Here is a 26,920-nt window from a genome sequence, read left to right as displayed (position 1 = left end):
CCCTTCCCTGTTGGCGAGCATGAGGTCAAGCATTGCACGTCTCCTTGTTGACTCCTCTATCACTTGCGGAAGGAAGTTGTCTTCCACACAGTTGAGGAACCTCACGGATTGCTTGTGCATGGCCATAGTGTTGCTCTAGTTTATGGCAGGGTGTTTCAGGTCCCTCATGAGGAAAAGGGCCTGTGAGCATGAGGCTTTTCCTATCTGTTTATAGAGGGCTTCATCTGCAGGTTCTTCTTGATCAGGCTGTCTGTAACAGATCCCCACAGTAATGTCTCCCCATGCTGTTCTCCCTTTAACCCATATCGACAAGCTCTCTGTTGACTGCTCACCTGTCCCCAGACAGAGTTCCATACTCTCCAGCCTATCCCTAACATAAATAGCAACTCCCCCTCCCCACCTGCCGGGCCTGTGTTTCCTAAAGAGCCTGTAAGCTTCCATTCCAACACTGCAGTCATAGGAGCCATCCCACCATGTTTCTGTGATGCCTGTTATATCATATCCCCGTAGACTTGCACACATCTCTAATTCCTCTTGAGTGTTCCCCATAATATGGACATTTGTATAGGGGCATCTGAGCCGAGCTCCAAATGAAGCTGGCTCATTGGCTGGAGCGGCTGAAATATCTCTGCATTGCTCTGAGTCTTTATTATAGGTGCTGGCAACTGACTGGGTGTGTTGGGATGGAATGATGTCCGCCTCCCCCAACACATCTAGTTTAAAGTCTCCTTGACCAGTCTAGCAAGCTTCCTACCAAAATTGCTCTTCCCATTCTTTATCAGACCAGCTCCATCAGCCCCACTAGACCTGGCCTACAAACTTGGGTCCCATGTTCAAGACACCCAAACACCTGACTATGAGACCACCCTTTTAACCATTTATTAACCTAGCCAGTCCTCCTAGGTTTCCTATGGTCCTCCCCTGTATCCTGGAGAATTGACGAAAAGACTGTCTGAGCTCCAGAGACCCTAACCACCTCTCCTAGAGCTCTGTAGTCCTTCTTTATGTTCCTGAGGCTACTATGATCTATATCACTAGCACCCGCATGGGTCACTAGAAGTGGGTAAGTCAGCAGTACTTACTAGACCAGGCAGCCTTTCTGCAACATACCTGCTCCCTGCCCCAGGTAGGCAACACACCTGCCTTGAGACTGGGTCAGGCCGACAGATGAGTGCTTCCGTCTCTCTCAAATTAGAGTCCCCTACTACCAGGACCTAGTGCTTTTTCCTGGCAGCACCAGTAGAGATCTTCTTTACCAGTGCATCAGCCGGCTGTTTTTGGCACCAGTGCATTTCCTCATGAGCCCCCTGCAGGACAGCAAAGTGGTTCTGGGTGGGGACAACAGATTTAGGAGGAAGCCCCTTGCTTTTAATTGTCCTCTTCCTCCTTTTCTTGTTGGTTTCTTTTGTTACTAGTTCCCAGCTTCCTGGGTTAATGGCCTCCTCCTTTTCTCCATGAGCTAGAGGGGAAGCTTGAGGCCCCTGCACAGATTGGGCCTGGAGCAAGCATTCCTGTTTCCTCTCAGATTCCCTGACATCTTGCAACCTATTAATAGCATCCCACAGCTCAGCCACCTGCTGGAGGAGGACCTCCACCAGGGAGCACCGAGCGCAGCCCTGCCCATTGGGCACCCTCCCCTCAAGAGACCAGTGACAGGCACTTTCTGCACTCCGAGCTCTGCACTGCAGCCTCCCCTCTTATCTGCTCTGTCTTGGTGCCTATGCTGGCCACTGCTGGGGCAGCCAGAGAAGAGCTCCCAGACCGGGCCCTGGTCATACGGCGAGTGCTCAGAGCAATAAGTAATTTCATAAAATTTTAAACCACATAATGCTTCAGAGATTTTATTCAGTGTATTTTTGTGGCATAATAAAAGACAAATGTTAAAATTGTTTACAGGATTGCTGTATGTAATATGTATTTCTTCAAGCAATGCATTATTCTAAAATTCCTTTCTGACAGTCCTATTCTCAAAGATGTCTCAAAAGAGAAAAAAAAAAAGAAAAAAATTAGTACTGGTGCAGAATCTTAGTGTGCTGCTATATGATATTAGTATGATCCTGGGGCATTTTAAAGGTTTATCCTATCAAAGCCTACTTGAACTTGTTATATGTGCTGTGTCATTGATCAATAGCCCCAGGATTTTTCCCTGATTGCTGGAGGGATATATGTAATCTAGTGATACATTTACCTGCTAGTGGGGTCTTGGTCTGTAGGAAAGCATATGTACCATTAGATTTTGAAGAATCCTTTCCTTGCAGCTGGAAAATGTAGAAAGGAATCTATGATGCATCTGCTTCTAATAGCAAGTTGTTATCCACTTGAAATCACACAATGGTTTTCCTGTTCCTCGAAGATAACACCAGGTGTCTTCCTTTTTGTAGGGTCTGCTGATTAGGAAATGTGTGTGGTTTTGCTGTAATATGACTTTTATTGTTGTAGAAACTTTAATCTAGATTCAAAAGTTGCTTTTAAACATATGCTTTCTCAGAGACAAAATAGCCTGTGGAACTCTTTGGGAATTTGTAGGCAAATCTACAAGTGAGCAATGAATGTGTAAGAATACTAATGTACAAATGATCTATGTCTACTTACTGATTGTGTTTGTTTTCCACAGTTTTTAAATCGTAATGCATTGTTCCCTGGCCACTGGCATGAGATCAACACATTTAATAAACCTGGATTTTTGTCTCTCTTTCAGAGGGTTCACAGAGTTCAGTTTCAGCTTCTAATGAGATTCAGCAGAACCAGCCCCAAACACTACACTATACACTAGCCAACGCTCAGCAGGTTCAGATCCACCAAATAGGAGAAGATGGGCAAGTCCAAGTAGTACGTACTAAACTTTTTCTAAATTATTCCATTATAACAAAGTAGCTTATTGCAAACTTTGGTTTAGTTTAATTTTTTCATTTATTTATTTTGAAGTCACCTTTCATCATTTAAGTGTGATTTTCAGAAAATAAACGTTGAAGGCTTATAAAAAACCCTATTTGGCAAAACCCTTCATGAAGGATTTGCTTTCACAATTGTTGCAAATAAACGCAAATCCATTGCTATATATAGAATGACTTGGTCTCTACCTGGCCATTTGCTTGCACTTGCTACAATAATAATGGCAGACCTATTAAGTGTGTGATGTACATTTTAGATGTAGTTCCAACTATGACGTTCAAAACAAGAATACATTTATTTATTTTCTTTTAAACCCCCCTGCATTCTCAGGCATTTTTGAATATCTGCTAGCTGAATCCTTTATGTGTGTATTCATTTAGATACATGTATTTTTAAGTAAAAGTGATATTTACATTTTTTTAAGCCTGAGACTCATACTGTACTTGAGGCCATGAATTTTTTTTAGATATGATTTTAGTGTACTCTGAAAAACCTCACCTTGGCTTTAATTCCTGTGTGATACAGTTTGGCTACAAGGATTGTTTTAAATTCAAATTAAAACAAAATACAATCCTCAAAACTCCATTCAACTAGGCCAGGTAGTATCCAAGCACAGAACGGAAGCATGCACAAACATGTTTGTGCCCACTCTGCAGGATGACCACATAAGCCCACTTTCCTTAGAAACCACGCTAAAAAAACAGGTGGAAATGGGCAAATAATCAAGAATTCCTGAGAGATGTTATATAATGATATAAACTGTAGTACCTGGTGGTCTGGTTGTTGCAAGGGTTTTAGTGAACACCATTACAAAGAGTTTGGGATAATGAAGTCTCTTTGACAGATATTTATAGTATTCTTTCCCCAGGTAAGAGAGGCAGTGCAGGAGAGAAGAAACAAATCTACCCAACTGAATAATTGACACATAAATAATGAAAGCTTTCTATCAACATAGGGAATACTCAAGTCTGGTTATGTAGATCTGCAAATACCATGGAAATGGTGACATTGCTCTGATAGATGATGAAGAAAAATGGGCTGTGAAGGACAGATGCTTTTGGAATGTTAGAAAATAGACATGTCTATAAGACCTGCAGAAAGTTGACCAGTTAGTAGTAGAGGAATCATGGAAACTGGGGGAAGATTTCAAGATGTGCAGCACAGTGTTGATGGCAACTGGTAGAGCTTGTAAGCATTGCTTAAAAGGAGAACTTAAACATTAGCCAGGATATTTTTTAAGGAGCTCATGGAAGTGGAAAGGGTTTGAGATGAAAGTGATTGGGAAGAACTCCAGACAGCAACTGTAAGAGGTGTGGAGAGGAAATTGCATTATATATCAGGATAAGAGTCATTAGTAAGGTAGTAGTTAGTTATAGTATATATGTTTAAAAAAAATAATCAGTATTGACTTGAATTTATGAATAAACTGAAAGGACTGTTCTTGAAGGCCAGCTATGTATCTGCAAAAGATGAGTGAGAAGTTCTTTTTTGGAGTGCTGCATGGTATAAAGATTAATAAAGTCACCTTCTTCCCCCTCCCTTTAGTCAGAACGGGTGGCTTATATTTGAAAACACTATAAATAAATTTTTTAAATGTTCACTGCTTTTTCCTGGAATCCCTGAGAGCTTGATGTTAAGGAGGTGAAGTGATTCTAATATCAACATGGACTGGGCTGTGCTATAATTTTATATACAGTCCCTATTGTCAGAGTGATACTTACAGTATGTTTTTTCTTTCTATGAATAGACAGTTTCCTTCCAGAGTAAATGAAACTGTTTGAAATAGAGGGATCTGTGTTTCCTTGAAAATCACATGCAATTATTCTCGTGTTATAAAATAAGAGGAGGCTTTGACAGAATTCCAAATTATTATCTTTCATCTCTGTCTCATGCAGGCATATTAAAATGAAGGCAAAGCTTTGTAAACCCTGAAGTAGGTTATTTAGAATCCAATCTCCCTTCAGGTAAATCACAGTAGCTAAGGCTTTGCTGTGCTAGTCAGGATGCATGAGGAATTCTGTTCACTCATATCTGTGTTTTGATCAAATGTTAGGGTTGATACTGTTCTGAAGTGGTGGGTATGGTCAGCAATACAAAGTATTAACGTTATTAAAACTGTTAAGGCAGATTCTCCACTAACATAAACCAGTGTAACTGCATTGAAATTGATGATTTCATGCAAATTTACAGCAGCTTGAGAGTCTTTAGCATGGTACTAAATCATAACTATGTGAATGCATGAAGATCTATGGACACTTACAAATACCTTTTCAAATCTCACTCTTAACGAATAGGTAGTCTTGACATATTTTTTTTAAGAACTGAGTTTCCAAGGTCTTTAAATGAGATTAATGTTTCATGCACAATGTTAATCTGCCAAAGCAAGTTAGTCCCATACTCTGTGTATCAGTCAAAAATGCAGACACTTTATCTATAGAAAAATGTGCTACATAAATGTTATTATTATGCCTATTTTCTTTCATCTTATGTGAAAATGAACCATTCTTTCCTCAAAGTCCCTCTGCTTATACTTTGCATAACAAGATGTATGCACTCAATTATTTTTAAAGCTGTCTTTAGTGTTTTTCATTGAATAAGCATTTTGCTTCCATATGTTAAGCTGTATTGAATCCAAGGTTCTTCCTCTTCCTCTAGTTATGATTGTCTTCTGATGCTTCTTGGTGTTTTCTTTTGTTGCGGATCCCACAGGGCCATCTCCACATAGCCCAGGTTCCTCAAGGTGAGCAAGTCCAAATCACACAGGACAGTGAGGTGAGCCAAAAGTTTGGGTGACTGTGGATCAGATGTTGGCCAGAATTTAAGACCCCAATTCTAAAACTGAACCTCAGGGGTCTGTTACAATACTGAGACCAGTGGGGGTAGAAGTGAGGGTGTGTGGTGGAGCCAGTATGAAATGTGTTTTATGTCAGTAAATGCAATATGTTGTTTGTCTCGGGGGTGGTGCGTGTGTGTGTTGGGTATTTCTTTTTGTTTGCTTGACCAACCAAGATAGTTCCGTGTGTTACATGAATGATTGTTGTATACGGCTGATGATCTTTGTTGGAAATTTAGTACTTAGAGTATTATAGGGAACCAGCTTAGGTATTTGCACTGCCTTTGCAAAATGAAATTATTTTAGTTAGGTTTATGAACTCTGTGTTCAGAATACTCAGCGTCTTTAGCTGTGGGGACCGTTGAACAGGACTTGGGGAAACCTTTAGACTCTATATAGTAAAGATACATTGCAGAATTAATTGTGAATTTTTAAATCAATGCTACAGGTATATCACTAGAATTGACCATATTCCCTCCATCAACCCAAGCAGGTGGCCCAAAACCAAACGAAAAACTTAAGTTCCCAAAGTCCAGGCACCAGCTTAAATATAATTTCCTCTAAGGTGTTATCCAGACTTTCAAAGAGAAAAAATACATTTCACATTAAGTAGAAACTAGCATTTTATATTTTTTCAGCCGTTAAATAACAAAAACTTTTGATTAATAAAATAAATTGCATATTTCTCATAAATAATGTATCCTGAAAAAATCAGCTGATTTTAGCTTGAGAGACAACATCTCAACCACTTATCTCAACCACCTCCTGAATGGATTTATTTTAGAACTAACCAAGGAATTTATTTTTCAACATATCAAGACAAACACCCCCCCAAAAAAAAAGCATTATACTCTAAAGTTTTCATTATTTTAATTTTTGTTACATGCAAACAACTGTGTTACTAAAAGGAACAAACTGGAAAAAAAGTATCTAATTTTAAGGTCCAGATCATGAGTAATAAGCATGAAAACTGTAAACTTTATGATCATATTAAGTGTTCAAGTGCTTTGGTAATAAGGCTGTTATGAAAAACTGAACAGACTATTCCCTACTTATTACAACACAGACAAACCAGTCTTGGCAGGAGAAAGAAGACCACAGAGCATCCATGCTGCTCTGGCTAGACAGTTCTCAGTGCCCAACATAATTAATTTAAACTATTTACATATGCCATGAATTTGTCTACCAGATGACAGTATGCAGCACAGGCATGTCCTCTGTTACCCTGATATTAGTGCCAGAAACAGCTGTTAAAGTCCCTTCCAGAGGACATAGTGCATTTTCCTTTGTTGCTGATGCTAAAATATTTTACTTCCCTTTTCTCTGAATTTTACCTTCCCTCCTATCCTTTTAAATTATCATCTACTCTCTAGTTCCACTTCTCTCCTTGCCTCACTTATTGTCCGGTTTTCTCTATCTTACTATTTTTCATTTCCCTCCTCTGCCTTCTACATCTTGTCTTGTGAACAGTAACTCCCACTGTCCACAGGCAAAAAAAACCCAAACCAGGACAAAACCAAGTACTAAGTAATATGGCCAGAGAAATTAAGTATTTTGATACACAGTCAGAAGCTACAATACAGTAATTGACTTTCTTATATTTTTTATTCCCTTAATTTTTAATCTCAATAATGACATATATATGCACACGTTTGCATATGTACAGATGGAATAATAGAATAGTTAGGGTTGGAAAGGACCTTAAGATCATCTAGTTCCAAGACCCCTGCCATGGGCAGGGACACCTCCCAGTAAACCATGTCACCCAAGGCTCTGTCCAACCCAGCTTTGAACACTGCTAGGGATGGAGCATTCACAACTTCACCAGGCAACCACTTCCAGTGCCTCACAACCCTGACAGGAAAGAACATCTTCCTTATATAAAATCTAAACTTCCCCTGTTTAAGTTTTAACCCGTTGCCCCTTGTCCTATAACTATCATCATGGCTTGACTTCGCGAACAAAGATTTGGGAAGGGCTTTACCCACGCTTACTACAAGTGCTCTGATGACTAAAAAGGCCAATGTGAGATAGGCAAATCTGGCTGCAGAAAGCACAGTGAAAGGTCTCCTTGGGTGGTATAGGCGGGGCGCGATTCTTTCTATGTTGTCTTTTCTCCTTGAGACTAGTTCTGCGTGAGTTCTCAAAGGAGTCAACAGCATTATGTATGGTGTGCCTCCAAGTCTCCCGATTGGAGGCCAAGGTGGACAACTGATGGTGGTCAGTATGGCCAAGGCTAAGGTATTGTTTCAGGGAGTCCTTATGTCTCTTCTTTGGGGCACTTCTCTTGTGGCAACCGGTGGCAAGTTCACCATAAGACACAATCTTAGGGAGGTGGTGATCCTTCATCCTAGAGATGTACCCTGCCCAGTGCAGCTGCAATTTCAGGAATATGGCCTCAGTACTGGTCACCCCTGCCTGTTCGAGGACAGTAGCATTTGACACGTTAGACAGTCCAGCAGATGTTTAGAATTGTAAGGAGGCAGGTCTGATGAAAGCGTTCCAGGAGTCGCAGGTGATGACAGTAGGTGACCCATGATTCTGACCCATATAAAAGAGTAGACAGTACAATGGCTCAATAGACACTAATCCTTGTACTTTTCTTCAGGTGTTTATTGCACCAGACTCTTTTATGGAGTTTTCCGAAGGCTCTATGTGCCTTAGCTATTCTGTTGTCTCTCTTTCACGGACACCCCCTTGTCGTGGGGAAGGAGCTTGCGTGCCCTTGTGAAGTTGGGAGTTATGCTGGTGGTGGCTTATGCTTCCGGTAGGGTCTCCCATGCCAGTCAGCTCTCAAATGAAGGGTCAGACAAAGTGTGTCCATGGGCAGGATGGGCTCACTAGCCTTCAGGCAACCATCCTAGGAGAAGGACAACTCCAACTTCAAACCCAGGCAGATGGAGCTCGTGTAGCCCTGTAAGGCCATCCATCTAAGAGAAGGATACTCTAATTAAACCTACGACCTGAGGACTTTGCTGTCACCGTCCAAGCTTGCTAGGCCCTGGCAGATAAACCTCAGGTGTAAAGGGTGAGGCCAGTTCTGCGCACGCTGTGCCTCACCTAAAATAAATCCACTGCGCAGGCCCGAAGGGTTTACCCACACTTGCAAAGCCCTGCAGCGACAGGCGAGGGACGAAACGGTTATCCCACATTGGCCTTCTTAGTCATCAGCGCGCTTGTAGTAAGCGTGGGTAAATGCCCTTCCCAAATCTTCGTTCGCGAAGTCAAGCCATGACATGATTCTGTTGTCTATCTCTTCGTCGATATATAACTATAGTCCCTTAATGAAGTGTCCCTCCCCAGCATCCTTATAGTCCCCCTTCAGATACTGGAAGGCGGCTATGAGGCCTTCATGCAGCCTTCTCTTCTCCAGGCTGAACAGCCCCAACTTTCTCAGCCTATCTTCATACGGGAGGTGCTCCAGCACCCTGAATCATCCTCGTGGCCTTCCTCTGGACTTGTTCAAACAGTTCCAAGTCCTTTTTATGTTGAGGACACCAGAACTGCACATAATACTTCAAGTGAGGTCTTGTGATAGCAGAGTAGAGGGGCAGGATCACCTTCAAATGCTGGTCATGCTCCTTTTGATGCAGCCCAGGATGCGGTTGGCGTTCTGGGTTGCAAGCGCACACTGCTGGCTCATGTTAAGTTTCTCATCAACCAACACCCCCAAGTCCTTCTCCACAGGTCTGCTCTGAATCTTTTCTCTTCTCAACCTGTACCTGTGCCTGGAATCGCTCCCTCCCGGGGGTAGCACCTTGTACTTGGCATGGTTAAACTTCATCAGGTTGTCATCAGTTCACCTCAAAAGTGTGTCGAGGTCCCTTGTTGTTTTCCATGTGTCTTAGCATGCCTTCCAGGAGAATCTGCTCCAAGATTTTGCCAGGCACAGAGGTGAGACTGACTGGTCTTTCATTCCCTGGGTCATTCATTTTCTCCTTCTTGAAAATGGAAGTTATATTTCCCTTTTCCCAGTCGTCAGGAAATTCATCTGACTGGCATGATTTTTCAAATATGATGGGCAGTGGCTTAGTGAATTCATTTGCCAGCTCCTTCAGGACCTGCAGATAGATTTCATCAGGTCCTTGTGCTCATTCAGGTTCTTAAGATGGTCTCGAACCAGATCCTCTGCTACAGTGTGCCTAGCGTTTTCATTCTCAGCGTCCCTGTGTCTGCCTTCCAAGACTTGGGTGGTGCAGTCAGAGCCTTTGCCAGTGAAGACTGAGGCAAAGACGTCATTGAGAACTTCTCTAAATCCAGGGTAGCCAGTTCTCCCGATACCTTCCGGAGGGGGCCTACGTTGTCCCTAGTCGTTTTTTTATTAGCTATGTACCTATAGAATCCCTTCCTTTTATCCTTAACATCCCTAGCCAAGTTTAATTCTAACTGGGCCTTAGCTTTCCTAACCTGGTCCCTAGCTTCCCGGAAAACATCCCTGTATTCTTCCCAGGCTGCCTGTCCTTGCTTTCACCTTTTATAAGCCTCTTTTTTCCCACAAAGTTTCCTCAGTAGCTCCTTATCCATCCAAGGAGGTCTCCTGGCCCTCCTGCTGCACTTCCTTCTAGTTGGGATGCAACACTCCTGATCTTGTAGCAAGTGATCTTTGAATATCAACCAAGAGTCTTGGGCCCCCCTGCTTTCTAGGGCTATATCCCATGGAACCTTACTAAGCAGGTTCCTGAAGAGGCGCAAGTCTGCTTTGTTGACGTCCAGGGCAGTGAGCTTGCTGCACGCTCTTCTCACTCTCCTGAGGATCTCGAATTTGACCATCTCATGATCGCTGCATCCAAGGTTGCCCTGGAGTGTCACTTTTCCAATGAGCCCTTCCCTGTTGGTGAGCATGAGGTCAAGCATTGCACGTCTCCTTGTTGGCTCCTCTATCACTTGCAGAAGGAAGTTGTCTTCCACACAGTCGAGGAACCTCACGGATTGCTTGGGCTGAAGTGAACTTGCTTTCGGTGCTGATCAAGTTATCTGATAATTAAGTATTTTCACTTCATATTTTTCTCTATAAAAATATTATGCTAGAATGGAAATTCATAAATCCAGTAGTGAACTCTCTAATTTCAACTCTTTTTTCTTTCCCCCTACTCAGGAATAACAGCTGTTAACGCCAGCTGAATTTACCTGGGTGAATGTGCTGTTCTTGTTTATGTTAGAATGTGTAGAGGTCCCTAACTCCTAAGAATGCTGTTAGATTTCTTGTGCGCTTTGTTTACATGAAGAAGCAATAGCAAACTAGGGCTAAACATAAATGCAGCCTACAATTTTAATCTACTATTTCCCTGTAGTGTGTTTTGCTCAATGTTAAGCACATCTGCTTGTGGGTTGGTTTAATCCATTTCCAAAGTAACTTAAATCACATCTCATTAAACTACTTTTGGTGCAGAGGAGTACTGTTAACAAAGGGAGCTATTGTAGAGTTAATATTATTGTGAATTTTATATAAATCTTATAGTTAAAGGCTGTCTCCTTTGAAGAGCTTGTCAGACCTGGAGAGAGTTATGGAAGGATCAAAATGTTCTGGATCCAAAGGGATGTATAGTGTACTACAATAAAACTGGAACAGTTCTTGGGTAAAGAGACACTGAAAAAATTATGATTCAGCATATACCAATTCCAGTTGATCCTGAAGTGTCCATTGGCTTTCTCTGAAGTTTCCGTATGTAAGACTTTTAAGGACTACATTTGTCTGTGACAGATGAAAACATCTGGTTTTAAATTTATTACAATGTACACAACGTAAGATAAGAGCAATTACTGCCACTAAGAGAAAATACAGAAAATATGGAAATCAAAGAATTGGTGCTTTTTTCCTCAAAGAAATGTGCTATTTCACTGCAAGTGCTTGGGAAGCTGTGTTTATAATTCAAATCTTCTTCTGAAAAGGCATATCTGAACATATGAATAAAAGCTTCATTTTGTAAAGATATTTTAGACTTTGTAACTATAGTTTCCTTTCAAATACTTTACAATATTGAGAATTTTTTGTAATAGATGTAATTCCAGTGACAGGACTATCTTGGTCTTTGGTATTGAATTTTGATACAATAATCTGTTAGCTCAGGCATTAACTTTATAACAACCTGTATTAACTATGTACTAATAGTGCTCCATACATGTAAAAGTGTTATACTGTTAATTCTAGTTTAGTAAGGGTTTGACTTGAATTTGCAGTTTTAGATAGGTAAGGAAAATCCCAAATCTTACCTCAGAAGCCATGCAAACAAACTCTGCATAAAAATACTGTACATCATACATTAACTTTCAAAAAGCAAAACACGCTGGTGCTGAAAAGCCTCCTTGCTTTTTAGTCTGTTTATCCTCTGTGGTTTAAGTGCTGACCATCAAATTGTAGCTGGATTGCCAGGATAATTGCCTCAGCATTTTTTCCTAAATTAATAGATTTCCTTAATATTGAAGTTGTTTAATTATGAGATGAGAAACAGGCCCTTCTCAGGACAGAGCAACTTTTAAAATTCCAAATTCATGTTTATTGTCACTACTCTTATTTTACAGGGAAACCTGCAGATACATCAAGTTCATGTGGGTCAAGATGGGCAGGTAGGAACAGAACTGAGTTTTAAGCATTATTTTACTTTGGTCTTTAAAATTAGTGTTGCAGTTGGAATGATCTCACATTATTAGTGGCTGGTTTAAAGAGCAAAATCTGTTCTTGTCTTTCTGTTTATTTAAACATCTTTCAAAATGATAAAATGTAAGCTAAGTGTTTTGTCTGTGGACTCAAAATATTTGCCCAAGCTTATTTCATTACTCCTGCGAGATGCTTTATCCCTGGGATTTATACCTTCTTGTCTTTAGCTTCTTCACTCTCACATCTACTAACTGGATTGATTAGACTGTGTACAGTATGTTCTTTTCTCTGTTATAAACTGTCACTGTGGCCAGATGTGGACTGCGGTCCATGCAAACTGAAGAACATTTATTGTAGAGGCTTAAGCATCTATTTTTTTCATTATATGGCTGTCTTGGGAGAAACAGGTCTTTCACATCTGCTTTTGTTCTTTTTGACAAGATAGATAGCTTTATTAGGTGCTTATGCATACATGAGGTAAGAACAAGAAGCTTTTACTTTGAGTGATGAGTCAGTAAGTGATTAAAGTAGCAGAATGTATGTGTCAATTATCAACAAAATTTCTAATAATGTATCTCAGCCACACTTTACTAAATGTTAAGCTATGTTAAATATTCACAGCACAAAAATATTCCTGTAAGAAGCTTTCTAGCCAGGCCGCTTGGATGTGTTATGAATTTTTTTGTTCCTGTTGAATATTAATAAATTGTGAGACATATGGCTAGTACGTGAATGCTTCCTTGAAGTGAAACAGCTCACATCCTGAAGGTTCTTGAACATAAAGGCTTTGAGAAAGCTACCAGTACTTTGAACTTTTGCCCACGTACAATATTTGTGTGGGGAAGCAATCTGTAGAATAGTTAGGGTTGGAAAGGACCATGGGCAGGGGCATCACACACTAAACCATGTCACCCAAGACTCTGACTTGTATTCAAAGAATAGAAAACCCCAACACTTAGTGTTCTTTACTGAGACTTTAATCAAAAATACTTCTACAGAAGTGAGACCAGGAAAGGTGATTTTTTTTTTTTTTAGACTTAATTTTCTTTTTTTCTTATTTGTGAAATACTGCTGTCCAAATTACATTTTTAAAGAATAGTATTGGGTGGTTTATATCACTCTGAGTGTGTCATGTAGATTAAGTTACTTTTTAAAGAATATCTGTTGTGATTTAAGCCCAGCCAGTAACTCAGAACCACGAAGCTGCTCACTGGCTCCCCTTCAGTTTATGTACTGGGCATGACCTGCTGTGGTATGGAATTATCCCTTTGACTAGCTTGGGTCAGGTATTCTATCTCTGCTTCATCCTGGCTTCCTGTGCCCCTCCTCACTGGCAGAGCATGAGACTGAAAAGTCCTTGATTGGAATAAACATTACTTAGCAACAATTTAAAACATTGGTGTGTTATCAGCATAGTTCTCAGACTAAAACCGAAAACACAGCACTGCATCAATTACTAAGAAGGAGAAAAATGACTGCTACAGCTGAACACAGGATGATATTATAGCCTAGTACCATTATTTTTCCCCTTGTAATATCTATTCATAACAAGTATTCTGCAAATTTCATCTCTCTTTCTTAAATAGAACCAAGCTATGTAGTTTAAAATGTTGTGAGTTCATGCTGGTTTTAAAGGAAGTGTTTGGATGACCGTATTTTCCTGACCCCCCTGTGTTAGGCAGGAGAGGCAAGTCCTTTCATACAGCAGTGCCATTCAGCTGTTTTTCATGCTAAAATAGTCATGGAATAAAAGCCTGTAAACTCTGGAGTAGTAGAAAACTTCCACACTCTAAATATCTATAAGTGGAGTCTTGCATTAGAACATGCAGAGTAAGGCTGTGCTGGAAGAAAGGTTTTCTAAAAGTAGGTGTTTGTAAATGTGTGTGTGCACATGTCTGTGCATATATATGGGAACGTGATATATGTTGAGGTGTGTGAGAGCACAAGATAGGGACTTGATTTAATCAACTTTTTTGTTGTTGAAATCAAGATCACTATGTAAAAGACATCTGTACTATGACATAGTACATATTTGTATATATATAGTATTTGTATGTCATATTTGGGATATTCTCAGTTCTGCCAAAGTGGTTGTGGCTGCACATGTGTATGTAGGAAATCACTTTAGCATCCTTTTTTTTTGGTCTTTGACTAACTGTACTCTCTGGGCCCTGCTTTTAGACTTTCCTTGAAAACAAATAGTGAAGTGTTGGGGTTGTTTTTCTTCACACCCTTAGCAGCATTTTGGTGCAGAAGAGTAACTGCTGCCTCTTGAGCATCAACAGCCATTGTCAAGCTTCAGCTGGAATCTCTGCAAATCCCGAGGAACCCTCAGCCTCCTCCAGAAGTATTTGCTGCTCAACTATTTTCCAGTGGAGCAAAAAATAGGAGCAAGCAAATATTTAGGCAATTTTTATTTCCATTCTTCATTAGATATTCAACCCTTCATCAGCAGTTTAAGCCATGTGGGCCTGTTTTGCACTGAAGTGGATGAGTAGCACTCACATGATTCCTTGCAACAGCTCCATGCATGCATTAACATGAGGGGGTAAAGGGGATCTCTGTGCCTCAACTGTCTGCTGCTAATCAGCTGATCTGTGCTAAGTAACCGTTTTTTTGAGCTATTAGCTCATAAAAGTTGCAAATGAAAATGAGTTATACCATGTTTGGTTTAAGAATGAAAGTTGAAACTAAGAAATTTTCTTTGGTGCTTGTAGTGGGATAAGGGCACAAAAACCTGTCATATGATATGGTTCAGTGGTCATGTAAGTCTTAACAATCCAGTAGCTTACAGTCATCTGTACATGACCTGTGTGCAAGGAGACTTCTGTAGTTTTCCCACCTGTCCATTACTTTTCTTCTGTGTTTTGAACTCTAATACATGCTGCCAAGGGACACTGAAGAATACTGATAAGTGAATAATGTGTTACTTCTGTTATTGAATGTTTTTAGCTGACTACTAACGGTACTAGATTTTAGCTTGGCTACCAAATGCTCTCTTTGAAAATTCATCTCATGCTGCTGTTTTCCATCTGTTACTGTACACAGATTTTTGGGTATTGATTCATATGAGGGTTAGTACTGCCACCTGATGCAGGCTCTCACTCTGAATCACAAATAAAAGTTTTACCAAAGCTGGGGCTGCAAAGAATAAAGTTGTTAGTTTCATATGAACTAAAGCATAAAATGGCATAAATCTGTGAAACTTTATCAGTAAAATTTCCAAGGTATGTTTTAAGCTTCATAACCATAGTAATAAATAGCAGCTTCTCTGCGGAATGCTGCCAGTTGTTGATTTTTATCTTTTTTTCCCCTCTTGAATTGTCTGTTTGGGTAGTTGCACCAAATTTAATTTTGTTTTTCTGGCATCATTGTTCGTGGAACTAAGGAAATAATGCCAGACAGAATGCTGTCTACCTACACGTGTTCTATTAGCTGAAAGTTTCATATTTCAGTGCAATTTTAGTAAAAACACCAAACTGCAAAAGTAGAGTTCATATTAACTAATACTTGAAGCCTCGGACCATCAGGGATTTTTTTGGACTTTGCATTTCATGCTTATGAATTACCAAGTATTCTAATCTGTGTGTCTTTCCTCTAAATACCTGCCCTCCTTTCTCCCTAACTCCATCCTTTTCTCCCTTTGAGCTTCAGTGTTCTGTATCCTAGGAGGTGTTTCATGTGTGTCCTGTATAAGATGATGTAGTACCGCAGTGTTCAGAAGTACAGGTGGGGTTTAATGAGGTGGAGCAGTTTCAGTAGTTTGACAGTCCTTGATTCTGCATTTTAGACATTCCATTTTGTATGTTCTCACAAGCCAGTGTTTCTCCAATTTAGAAATTAATTAAAATGACACCAAATGGTCTTCAACTAATAACCTTAGTTCTTAAATTAAAAAGTTAATGCACTTTAACTTCTAAAATATGATCATATGTATTATTGGAGAGCTAGCAGTTTGTTCTGCTCCATGAATGAAAAATTAATAGGAGTAGCAGTATTTAGTTCACTTAGAATCAGTATCTGTAGGTAAGTTAGAAAAAGCAGGAGAATCAAGAACAAACAGCATGTAGGTTAGGTTTAGCAGCAAAAAACTAACCAGTGAAAATTGCTTTTGTATTAATTGGTCTTAAATGCATAAAAATGAATACCATGTGCAAATAAACATGCAGAGTTGCTTCTGTTGCATAAGGACTTGGCATCTTACATAGTTGTAGACACAGTCTCTTGCAGATAAGTTTGTAATCAGTTGTGCGTTGAGGCCCATCCATAACTGTGGAGTTACATATACGTCGAGAGAGGGGTTCACATTAATAACACATTTTTCTGGTGCTTAATGAGGTATGGAGCAGTGATTTCATTGCCTTTTTCTGAACCTTTACTCTGACCTTGCTGCCGTGAGCTTTATGGCAGCTCTAAGGTCTAAGAGAGTTCAGATGCAGGGCTCTGGGGATAGATCACCAACTAAGCTTTAGAAAAGCATCCTTGTTATGTGTAATAATCATATGAGAGTAAACAAATCCATAATGGGAAAATATATTCTTGTAAAACTGCTGTAGTGATGGAGAAAATAGGGCAGACTTCAGTGCTGCTTAATAGCATCTAGCTGCTGTTGGGCCTGAAGGGTTAGAATATAGACGTGGGAGAAACAGATCAGCAAGAGGTTGTCTTTTATGTCCTCTGGAGGAGTATGAATCTGATGCTTTGTTCAGATCTGGTTTCAATACACATAGTAAAAGCCTGTAATGCAGTTCAGGAGGAGATATGACCTCATCATCTACGTTTGAAACATTTGTCCAGTTTCTGTGCTCTGCTGAGTCTGAAGCAAAGGGAAAGCTGTTAAATCTTGGAGGTATGGAAAAGCATGGGAAATGGTTAAAAACGTTTAGGGGAAAAAACCAAACCCTATTCTAGTAATTCTATGTAATATCCAGTGAATCTTATTTGTGACTGGATCAAACTAAAATGAAAATAGGTTGGCTTGTGGAGGAAATTATTAACAAACCTATTGGTCAGTCTTAAACCAGCTCTGTTAACACCTAATTTTTTAATCTCTGTTTACCCCCCTGATCTTTAGTGAGATACTCACACCTTGCTTTTTGGTGACGGTACTGAATATTTTTAAAGGTCCAATTTAATCTATGACTCGAAGTCCTGGGTTCAGCAGTAGCAGTCATTTTTCTCCTTCTTAGTAGCTGGTGCAGTGCTGTGTTTTTGACTTTCAGCCTGGGAACAACGCTGATAACACCAATGTCTTTAGATTTTTAGGGTACAAACTGGAACACAAGAGGTTCCACTTATACTTCAGAAGAAACTTCTTCTCAGTGAGGGTGACAGAACACTGGAACAGGCTGCCCAGGGAGGTTGTGGAGTCTCCTTCTCTGGTGACATTCAAAACCCGCCTGGACACATTCCTGTGTAAACTTATCTAGGTGGTCCTGCTCTGGCAGGGGGATTGGACTAGATGATCTTTTGAGGTCCCTTCCAATCTCTAGCATACTGTGATACTGTGATCTTGCTAAGTAATGTTTACTCCGATCAAGGACTTTCTCAGTCTTATGCTCTGCCAGTGAGGAGGGGAAGCCGGGAGGAAGCAGAGACAGGACACCTGACCTAAACTAGTGGCCTGGGTTTAGCACTAGCAGTCGTTTTTCTCTTTCTTGGTAGCTGGTGCAGCTCTGTGTTTTGACTTTCGGCCTGGGAACAAAGCTGATAAAAATGATGTTTTGGTTTGGCCAAGGACTTTGTGAGCCTCATGCTCTGCCAGGGAGGAGGGGAAGCCGGGAGGAAGCAGAGACAGGACACCTGACCCAAACTAGCCAAAGAGGTATTCCATACCACAGCACATCATGCCCAGGAGAGAACTGCAGGGTTGGAGGAGGTATCGGTCGGATCTTGGTCGGGCTGGGGGAGCGAGTTATCGATCACCTGGTGATGAAGTCCTGTGTTCTCTTCCCTTGTTATTTCCTTTATCATTACTACTATTGGTGGTAGCAGTAGTGATTTGTGTTATACCTTAGTTACTAAACTGTTCTTATCTCAAGCCATGGGAGTTGCATTCTTTCTGATTCTCCTCTCCATCCCTCCAGGAGTAGGGGGAGGGCAAGAAGGGGGGGAGTGAGTGGACAAGCTGTCTGGCTGGGGTTAAACTACGACAACTAGCCAAAGGAGTATTCCATACCATAGCACGTCATGCCCAGTATATAAACTGGGGGCAGTTAACTGTAAGGGCTAGATCACTGCTTGGGTCGGGCTGGGTATCGGTCAGCGGGAGGTGAGCGGTTGTATTCTCTTCCCTTGTTATTTCCCTTAACATTATTATTGTTGGTAGTAGTAGTTGTGGTTTTGTATTATACCTTACTTACTGGAAGCATGATTTTCACTCAAACATGATTCTCAGTTATATAAACAAAATGTGTTGACATATGAACTCATCTTTGCTCACTTATGTTCATTTTGCAGATGTCATTTTATTGGGAAGCCGCTTAATATATTTGAATACGCATTTTAATTGCTTTTCCTAAGCCTTTGGAATAGGTACTGCAGTTTCTATCAATATTAACAACCTCAATAATAACACATTGTCCAAAATAAAGGAAAGAACCATTTTCCACGGTTCTTAGTTTTCTTATAATGCAGCTAATTAAGACGTTGATTCAAGTTCCTCAGTCAAGAATTAATTCAATATAGGGTTTTTTCCTGTCCCTGATTTCTGAGCAGTAGAGGGCAGTAGTAGTAAGATGATTATCAGTTCCTTTCTCTGCAAAAGCTGGAAGCAATGAGGAGGAAAACTGAAGTATGAGAAATGTGCTGCTCTGACATCACCCTTGTAAACTGTCACACCGTGGGGACAGAGACACATTCGCAGTGTGAGTCTTTATGCATGCATTACTGGCATGGGGGCTGTGTGCATGAGCGTGTACCTGTGTGCAGAAAGGAAGGTGACTATAACTTCTGCACCAGCCTCTGTAGTAAGTTGAAAAGGCTTTTTCTTTTTTCAGCATACCTGCTTTGAATAACATGCACAGAGAAATAACCAAGATTGTTAGAAGAAAACCAACAACATTACAAGTCTAATATAGTTCATCTGGAACTTAAAACTCTGTAAAAAAATAAAGGATTATTTCTAACTGATAGTTCTTCACTAATAGGTTGTACTGAAGTCTCGCAGGTCTGCTCTATTTTTTAGGAGCAAAAATGAAGAGAATAGTTCTGAAACAAAATGTGCTTTATGCAAATTTCACTGAGAAGCACAATATCTTTATGGGTGAAGATTGCTTAAAATACCTAAATGTGAGCATTTTACAGTTTCTTTTTTGACAGTAGTCCCTCCTGCACATACACGTTTTAATTTGGCATTCACAAAAGAGGTGTTCTCCACTTTGACTGTTCCTCAAAGTTGATCATCAAAAACACCCACCATATTTTTAGTTCTGAAAACTCTTTGCTAGAGGGAGTAGTATTTTAGCAAATTAAAATTGAGAAATAAAATTTTAAAACAGTTAAGTATACTAAGACTTATAAAGGTGTGTGAATTAAAAAAGCTTGGGGAAAAAATGCTACTGCTTAAGTGGTGATGCAAAATATCTCTTGAAAAATTAATGTTCTAAGAAAAATAGTAACATATTTGTTATTAAGCATGGGTAATTAAAAATGTAGCTGTAATAAACTATATTAAGTGTAGCTTAATTGCAGAATTTAAAATGCATTTCTAGATTTGTACCTACTTTGTTGATGTAAATTAGGGTGAGACACTGTCCAGTAGATAGCAACTGATCTGTGGTGGTCCTGGTTGTCATCACTCTGTGTAAGATTCCTGAAATGAATCTTTGCTAATTGGTTGCTCCAAGTTGTTATATTTGATGATAGAACAACAGGATTATTTTACCAGAATACAAGGAGACAGTACTGGGGTGGGGGGGGTGGGGGGAGACAGTCTCAACAGCAGCCAACAAAACATCACAAAATAAGAACAAAATGACAGAACGGGAACCACTACTTAAGAGAGATTGATGGGAAAAGACATTCTCTGCAGTTACAGAATGCAGAACTAATTTGGATATTTCATTGAACATGCCATATGGTTTTTAATAAATAACATAAACTATCCACTTGTGGGGAGAATACTGAGTGGTTTTGAAGCTCACTGAAAGTCAGCAGGCCTTGCTCTGTAAGTGAACCAACAGTTCTGAAAAAACTTAGGTTGCAAATCCAGGGATTTGGTATTGTTTGTTAAGGCTTCAATCCTAAGGCAGTTACGGTAACAGGACCATTTATTTCCGTATCTGTGCTACTGAGATGGGAGATCCTCCTTGGAAGCCTGAAAGTGAACGTACTTTTAATAATGAGAATACGGAGTGGTTCTTTGTGTCTAGTTATGGAAAACTTCAGAAATTAGTTATTGGATGACAGAGCTCACTAGTCAGCATAGAAAACTGTATCAGATAGTGAAAGCCACCATGACTGGAGAATAGCTTCAATTTTTTTATAAAGGTTTTAAATTTCAAAATGTGTACATTATTCTGTTTTCTTTAAAGAATGGAAAACCTGAATATTTTGCTAGCACATTTTTTAATCTTCTGTTACTTAACAAGTGATTAGTAGTGTTGTGTTTTTTTTAAAGATCTTTTTATTTATTCTTTTAGAGTAGAGAGAAAAGGCAAAATTTATTTTTTTTAACTTGGCAAGAGTTTCATTGCATTAACCTATTAATTATTTTCATAAACTAAGATTTTTTTAAAAGGGGGTGGGAAGAATGAACCTGGCAAACTTTGAGCAGAGTACAAGTCCTGGGTTCAGCTGTAACGGTTCTTTTTCTCCTTAGTAGCGGGTGCAGTGCTGTGTTTTCAACTTTAGTCTGAGAACTATGCTGATAGCAACTAAAACATTGGTGCGTTACGTAATGCTTACCCCAGTCAAGGACTTTTCCAGTCTCATGCTCTGCCAGTGAGGAGGGGCACAGGAAGCTGGGAGGAAGCAGAGATGGGACACCTGACCCAAACTAGCCAAAGGCGTATTCCACACTACAGCACATCATGCCCAGTATATAAACTGGGGGCAGTTATCCAGAAGGCCCAGATCACTGCTCACGTCTGGCTGGATATTGGTCAGGTGGTGAGCAATTGTATTATGCATCACTTGTGTTTATTGTTTTTTCCCCTTTCCCCTTTTTGTTTCATATTCCTTCCCCTTGTTATTTCCCTTATTATTATTATTACTGGTGGTAGTAGTAGTATTTTGTATTATACCTTAGTTACTGGACTGTTTTTATCTTGACCTGTGGGGTTTACATTCTTTTGCTTCTCCTTCCCATCCCTCTGGTAGGGGTGGGAAAGAACAGGGCGAGTGAGCGAGCAACTGCATGGTTCTGAGTTACGGGCTGGGCTTAAACCACAACAATACAACAAAGGATACATAGTTGCTGATACTTTTACCAGTCTTCTCCTTCACCTTGTTGAGATTTAAGTTGTTTTTCTTTCTACTGTGCTGGCTCCATCCTCTTACTTATGGTGCATGCTGCTGGGAAGGCAGTAAAAATCCCTGTTGTAGCAGAAAGTCAGTGGTATCAGATCCCTGCAGATATTGTTGGGTCATAATTTTCATTTACAAAATGGCTGCATTCAGTTTGTTTCCACAGTATTTTGTGCCAGAAGATACTGATTTATTTTCTGGAGACACCCAGCGATGTCCATGGCTGATACATCACCAAGCACAGTATCCTGAACTGGGTCAAGAGAAAAAACATTTATCCAGGAGCATGGCCCATTCTCAAATGTAAATTGTTATACCTGACTGCCATCAGTATTTCAACATTTTCTGCTCTAAGACAGATTTTTTACTACATTTTCCATTCTAAGATGTGGCAGGTGTACATTGTCACTCCCTTGAAGTAGTTTAGTCCTCCTGAAATTGCGCTTTTATTTCATTCATCGTGAATGAAAAATATTTACTCATTTTCATAGAATAGAATCATAGAATGGTTAGGGTTGGAAAGGACCTTAAGATCATCAAGTTCCAACCCCCCTGCCATGGGCAGGGACACCTCGCTCTAAACCATATCACCCAAAGCTTTGTCCAACCTGGACTTGAACACTGCCAGGGATGGAGCATTCACAACTTCCTTGGGAAACCTATTCCAGTGCCTCACAGGAAAGAATTTCCTCCTTATATCCAATATAAACTTCCCCTGTTTAAGTTTTAACCCATTACCCCTTGTCCTGTCACTACAGTCCCTAATGAAGAGTCCATCCCCAGCATCCCTGTAGGCCCCCTTCAGATACTGGAAGGCTGCTATGAGTTCTCCACACAGCCTTCTCTTCTCCAGGCTGAACAGTCCCAACTTTCTCAGCTGATCTTCATACGGGAGGTGCTCCAGTCCCCTGATCATTCTCGTGGCCCTCCTCTGGACTTGTTCCAACAGATCCATGTCCTTTTTATGTTGAGAACACAAGAACTGCACACAATACTCCAAGTGAGGTCTCACGAGAGCAGAATAAAGGGGCAGGATTACCTCCTTCGACCTGCTGGTCACACTCCTTTTGATGCAGCCCAGGATACGGTTGGCTTTATGGGCTGCAAGCGCACACTGCTGGCTCATGTTCATTTTCTCATCGACCAGCACCCCCAAGTCCTTCTCCTCAGGGCTGCTCTGAATCTCTTCTCTGCCCAACCTGTAGCTGTGCCTGGGATTGCTCCGACTCAGGTGTAGGACCTTGCACTTGTCATGGTTAAACTTCATGAGGTTGGCATCAGGCCACCTCACAAGTGTGTCAAGGTCCCTCTGGATGGCATTCCTTCCCTCCAGCGTATCAACCGAACCACAGAGCTTTGTGTCATCGGCAAACATGCTGAGGGCGCACTCAATCCCACTGTCCATGTCACCAATGAGGATGTTAAACGAGACCGGTCCCATCACAGATCCCTGAGGGACACCACTCGTTACTGGTCTCCAGCCGGACATTGAGCCATTGACCACAACTCCTTGTGTGCGGTTATCCAGCCAGTTCTTTATCCACCAAGTGGTCCATTCATCAAATTGATGTCTTTCCAATTTAGAGACAAGGATGTTGTGTGGGGCAGTGTGGAACGCTTTACACAAATCCAGGTAGATGACATCAACTGCTCTACCCCTGTCCATCAGTTCTGTAGCCCCATCATAGAAGGCCACCAAATTGGTCAGGCAGGATTTTCCCTTAGTGAAGTCATGCTGGCTGTCACCAAGCACCTTGTTGTTTTTCATGTGCCTTAGCATGCCTTCCAGGAGAATCTGCTCCAAGATTTTGCCAGGCACAGAGGTGAGACTGACTGGTCTGTAATTCCCCGGGTCATCCATTTTCCCCTTCTTGAAAATGGGGGTTATATTTCCCTTTTTCCAGTTGTCGGGAACTTCACCTGACTGCCATGATTTTTCAAATATGATGGCCAGCGGCTTAGCAACTTCATTTGCCAGCTCCTTCAGGACCCGTGGATGGATTTCATCAGGACCCATGGACTTGTGCATGTTCAGATTTTTAAGATGGTCTCGACCCGGTTCCTCTCCTACAGTGGGCCCAAGGTCTTCATTCTCACAGTCCCTGCGTCTGCCTTCCAAGACTTGGGTGGTGCGGTCAGAGCCTTTGCCAGTGAAGACTGATGTAAAGAAGTCATTCAGAACCTCAGCCTTCTCCAAATCCTGTGTAGCTAGTTCACCCGAGTGCTTCCTGAGGAGGCCTACGTTCTCCCTAATCTGTTTTTTATTTGTTATGTACCTGTAGAATCCCTTCCTGTTATCCTTAACATCCCTAGCCACATTTTAGTCTAAGTGGGCCTTAGCTTTCCCAACCTGGTCCCTAGCTTCCTGGACAACATCCCTGTCCTCTTCCCAGGCTGCCTGTCCTTGCTTCCACTTTCTATAAAACTCTTTTTTCATTTTCATTTTCCGCAGCAGCTCCTTATCCATCCAAGGAGGTCCCCTGGCCCTCCTGCTGCACTTCCTTGTAGTTGGGATGCAGAGCTCCTGAGCTTATAGCAGGAGATCCTTGAAGACCAGCCAGGAGTCTTGGGCCCCCTGCCCTGTAGGGCTATATCCCATGGAATCTTACTAAGCAGGTTCCTGTAGAGGCCCAAGTCTGATCTTTTGAAGTCCAAGGCAGTGAGCTTGCTGCACACTCTCCACTGTCCTGAGGATCTCAAAATCAACCATCTCACAATCATTGCGTCCAAGGCTGCCCTGGAGTGCCACATTTCCAACAAGCCCTTCCCTGTTGGTGATCATGAGGTCAAGCATGGCACCTCTCCTTCTCGGCTCCTCTTTTACTTGCAGAAGGAATTTGTCTTCCACACAATCCAGGAACCTCCTGGATTGCTTGTGCCGGGCCGTACCGTCATTCCAACAGATGTCAGGGTGGTTGAAGTCACCCATTAGTACAAGAGCCTGTGAGCATGAGGCTTTTCCTATCTGCCTATAGAGTGCTTCAACCGCAGGTTCTTCTTGATCAGGCTGTCTGTAACAGATCCCCACGGCAATGTCTCCCACAGCTGTTTTCCCTTTAACCGTGACCCACAAGCTCTCTGTTAACTGCTCACCTGACCCCAGACAGAGTTCCATACTCTCCAGCCTATCCCTAACATAAAGTGCAACTCCCCCTCCCCACCTGCCGGGCCTCTTTCCTAAATAGCCTGTAAGCTTCCATTCTAACACTCCAGTCATAGGAGCCATCCCACCATGTTTCTGTGATGCCTATTATATCATACCCCCGTAGATATGCACACATCTCTAATTCCTCTTGTTTGTTCCCAATGCTACGGCCATTTGTATAGAGGCATCTGATCCGGGGTCCAAATGAAGCCGGCTCATTGGCTGGAGCGACTGGAATATCTCTACATTGCTCCGAGCATTTATTATAGGTGCTGGCAACTGACTGGGTGTGTTGGGGTGGAATGATGCCCCCCTCCCCCAACACATCTAGTTTAAAGCCTCCTTAACCGGTCTGGCAAGCCTCCTACCAAAATTGCTCTTCCCATTCTTTATCTGACCAGCTCCACCAGACCCCACTAGACCTGACCTACAAACTTGGGTCCCGTGTTCAAGACACCCAAACCTATGACACCACCCTTTTAACCATTTATTAACCTAGCCAATCCTCCTAGCTCTTTTTAGGTCCTCCCCTTTATCTTGGAGAATAGACAAAAAGACTGTCTGAGCTCCACAGCCCCTAACCACCTCTCCCAGGGCTCTGTAGTCCTTCTTTATGTTCCCCAGGCTACTACTATCTATATCCCTAGCACCCACATGCAGCACCAGAAGTGGGTAATAGTCCATGGGGCTTACTAGCGCAGGCAGCCTCTCTGCCACATCCCTTATCCGTTCCCCTGGTAGGCAACACAACTGCCTTGAGACTGGGTCAGGCCGACAGACGAGTGCTTCTGTCCCTTTCAAAGTAGAATCCCCTACTACTACGACCCAGTGTTTTTTCCTGGCAGCACCAGTAGAGATCTTCTTTACCAGTGCATCAGCCGGCTGGTTTTGGCACCAGTGCGATCTTTCATTTCTGGTTGCTTCTCTTCAGTGCTAGGTTAACTTGATATCTTTGAATCAACCTTGAGGGGGGACTAATTAAAGTCTGCAGAATTAGCAAGTATTTTTGCATTTTCTGCCAACTTTATAGCAGCCTTTATATGATGGTGAAATAAACAGCGAAATCTTTGTGTAGGTTTTGGATGGCACAAGTAATGCCTATTACACTTGTATGTCCTTAATGCACAACTGAACTGATTTGCTGTGTCTTGGAATTTTCATCTAATTGTAATAGAGGGTGGAAAAAGGACTTCATGGTGACTTTGAGATAAATGTATCCAAATAGTTTTTACGTGGTTGGAAAGGAAGGAAACAAGGAAGAAAGAAACAGTCTTAAGTGGGTTTATCAGGAGTGGAAATAAGGAATTGCTGCTGTGTTGATAAAGCAAAAATTAAGTCATTTTAGTGTCATTAAGGTTTGGTGTGTAGATATTTTTATGTTGTATTCTCTCAAAGGTCATCAGTCGTTGTTAATCTACAGTTTAAAATGTGGGCTTGGGAGATCATGGGCATGTTTGCCCTCTGCTCTGTTTCCACTGAAATTCACTGATGTGCATGGGTTGTGTAGTTCTTTCTGGTCAGAGACCTATAAAGCCAGTTTTGTTTTGCCATTTGGTAAAAGGACAAGCATCTTCAGTATGTAGCACTGCTTCAAAAATGCTTAACTTTCTATTGAACTCCTCATCACTTTGTTATTTGCTGGCATCTGCTCTGATTTTTCATGTTAAGTCCTTGATCTTGTCTGTGGGCAGTTGTAATTGTGATGTCTTTAATTTTATTGTGTTGATACTTTGTCTCATCCAGTATCTTAGTATAGCACCTAAGATAACATGTAAAAAATTTGCAATTGACTTTCAAGCCAACTTCTTTAAGAAATTTTTCCCCATCTAGTAATTATTATTAACTGCCATCATCAACAGCCGCACAATGTTTTGGGGTTTTTTTTTGGTTTTGTCACTTCAGCTGTTGGCAAAATGTGACAGTAAAGAAACAGCGTCTTATTAATAACAGAGGATTCCTATTTTACCCTGGTTTTATGCTTCCCTTC

General features: G+C 41.2%; 1 protein-coding gene across 5 annotated transcripts in view; it reads left to right on the top strand.

Moving 5' to 3' along the window:
• LOC133210958 (protein BANP-like) overlaps positions 1-12,942 on the top strand; it is an 82,487-nt gene extending 69,545 nt beyond the window's left edge. For 2 of the 5 annotated variants that reach the window (XM_061350862.1, XM_061350861.1), the window contains 3 exons: positions 2,699-2,829; positions 5,602-5,664; positions 12,245-12,917. In XM_061350862.1, coding sequence (XP_061206846.1) covers positions 2,699-2,829; positions 5,602-5,664; positions 12,245-12,373 — 323 coding nt within the window. In that variant the 3' untranslated portion in view covers positions 12,374-12,917. Of the gene's footprint in view, positions 1-2,698; positions 2,830-5,601; positions 5,665-12,244 lie in introns of all 5 variants that reach the window. The other 3 variants (XM_061350859.1, XM_061350858.1, XM_061350860.1) reach the window with 2 other exon arrangements.
• Positions 12,943-26,920: the final 13,978 nt, after the last annotated feature.

Source organism: Neopsephotus bourkii, unplaced genomic scaffold, assembly GCF_033783945.1.
Source record: "Neopsephotus bourkii isolate Nb327-2 ecotype Australia unplaced genomic scaffold, CSIRO-AGI_Nbou_v1 NB_544, whole genome shotgun sequence".
Classification (NCBI taxonomy): domain Eukaryota; kingdom Metazoa; phylum Chordata; class Aves; order Psittaciformes; family Psittacidae; genus Neopsephotus; species Neopsephotus bourkii.
The sequence above is the reverse complement of the archived record's forward strand: the minus strand, read 5'-3'. Positions and strand labels throughout refer to the sequence as shown.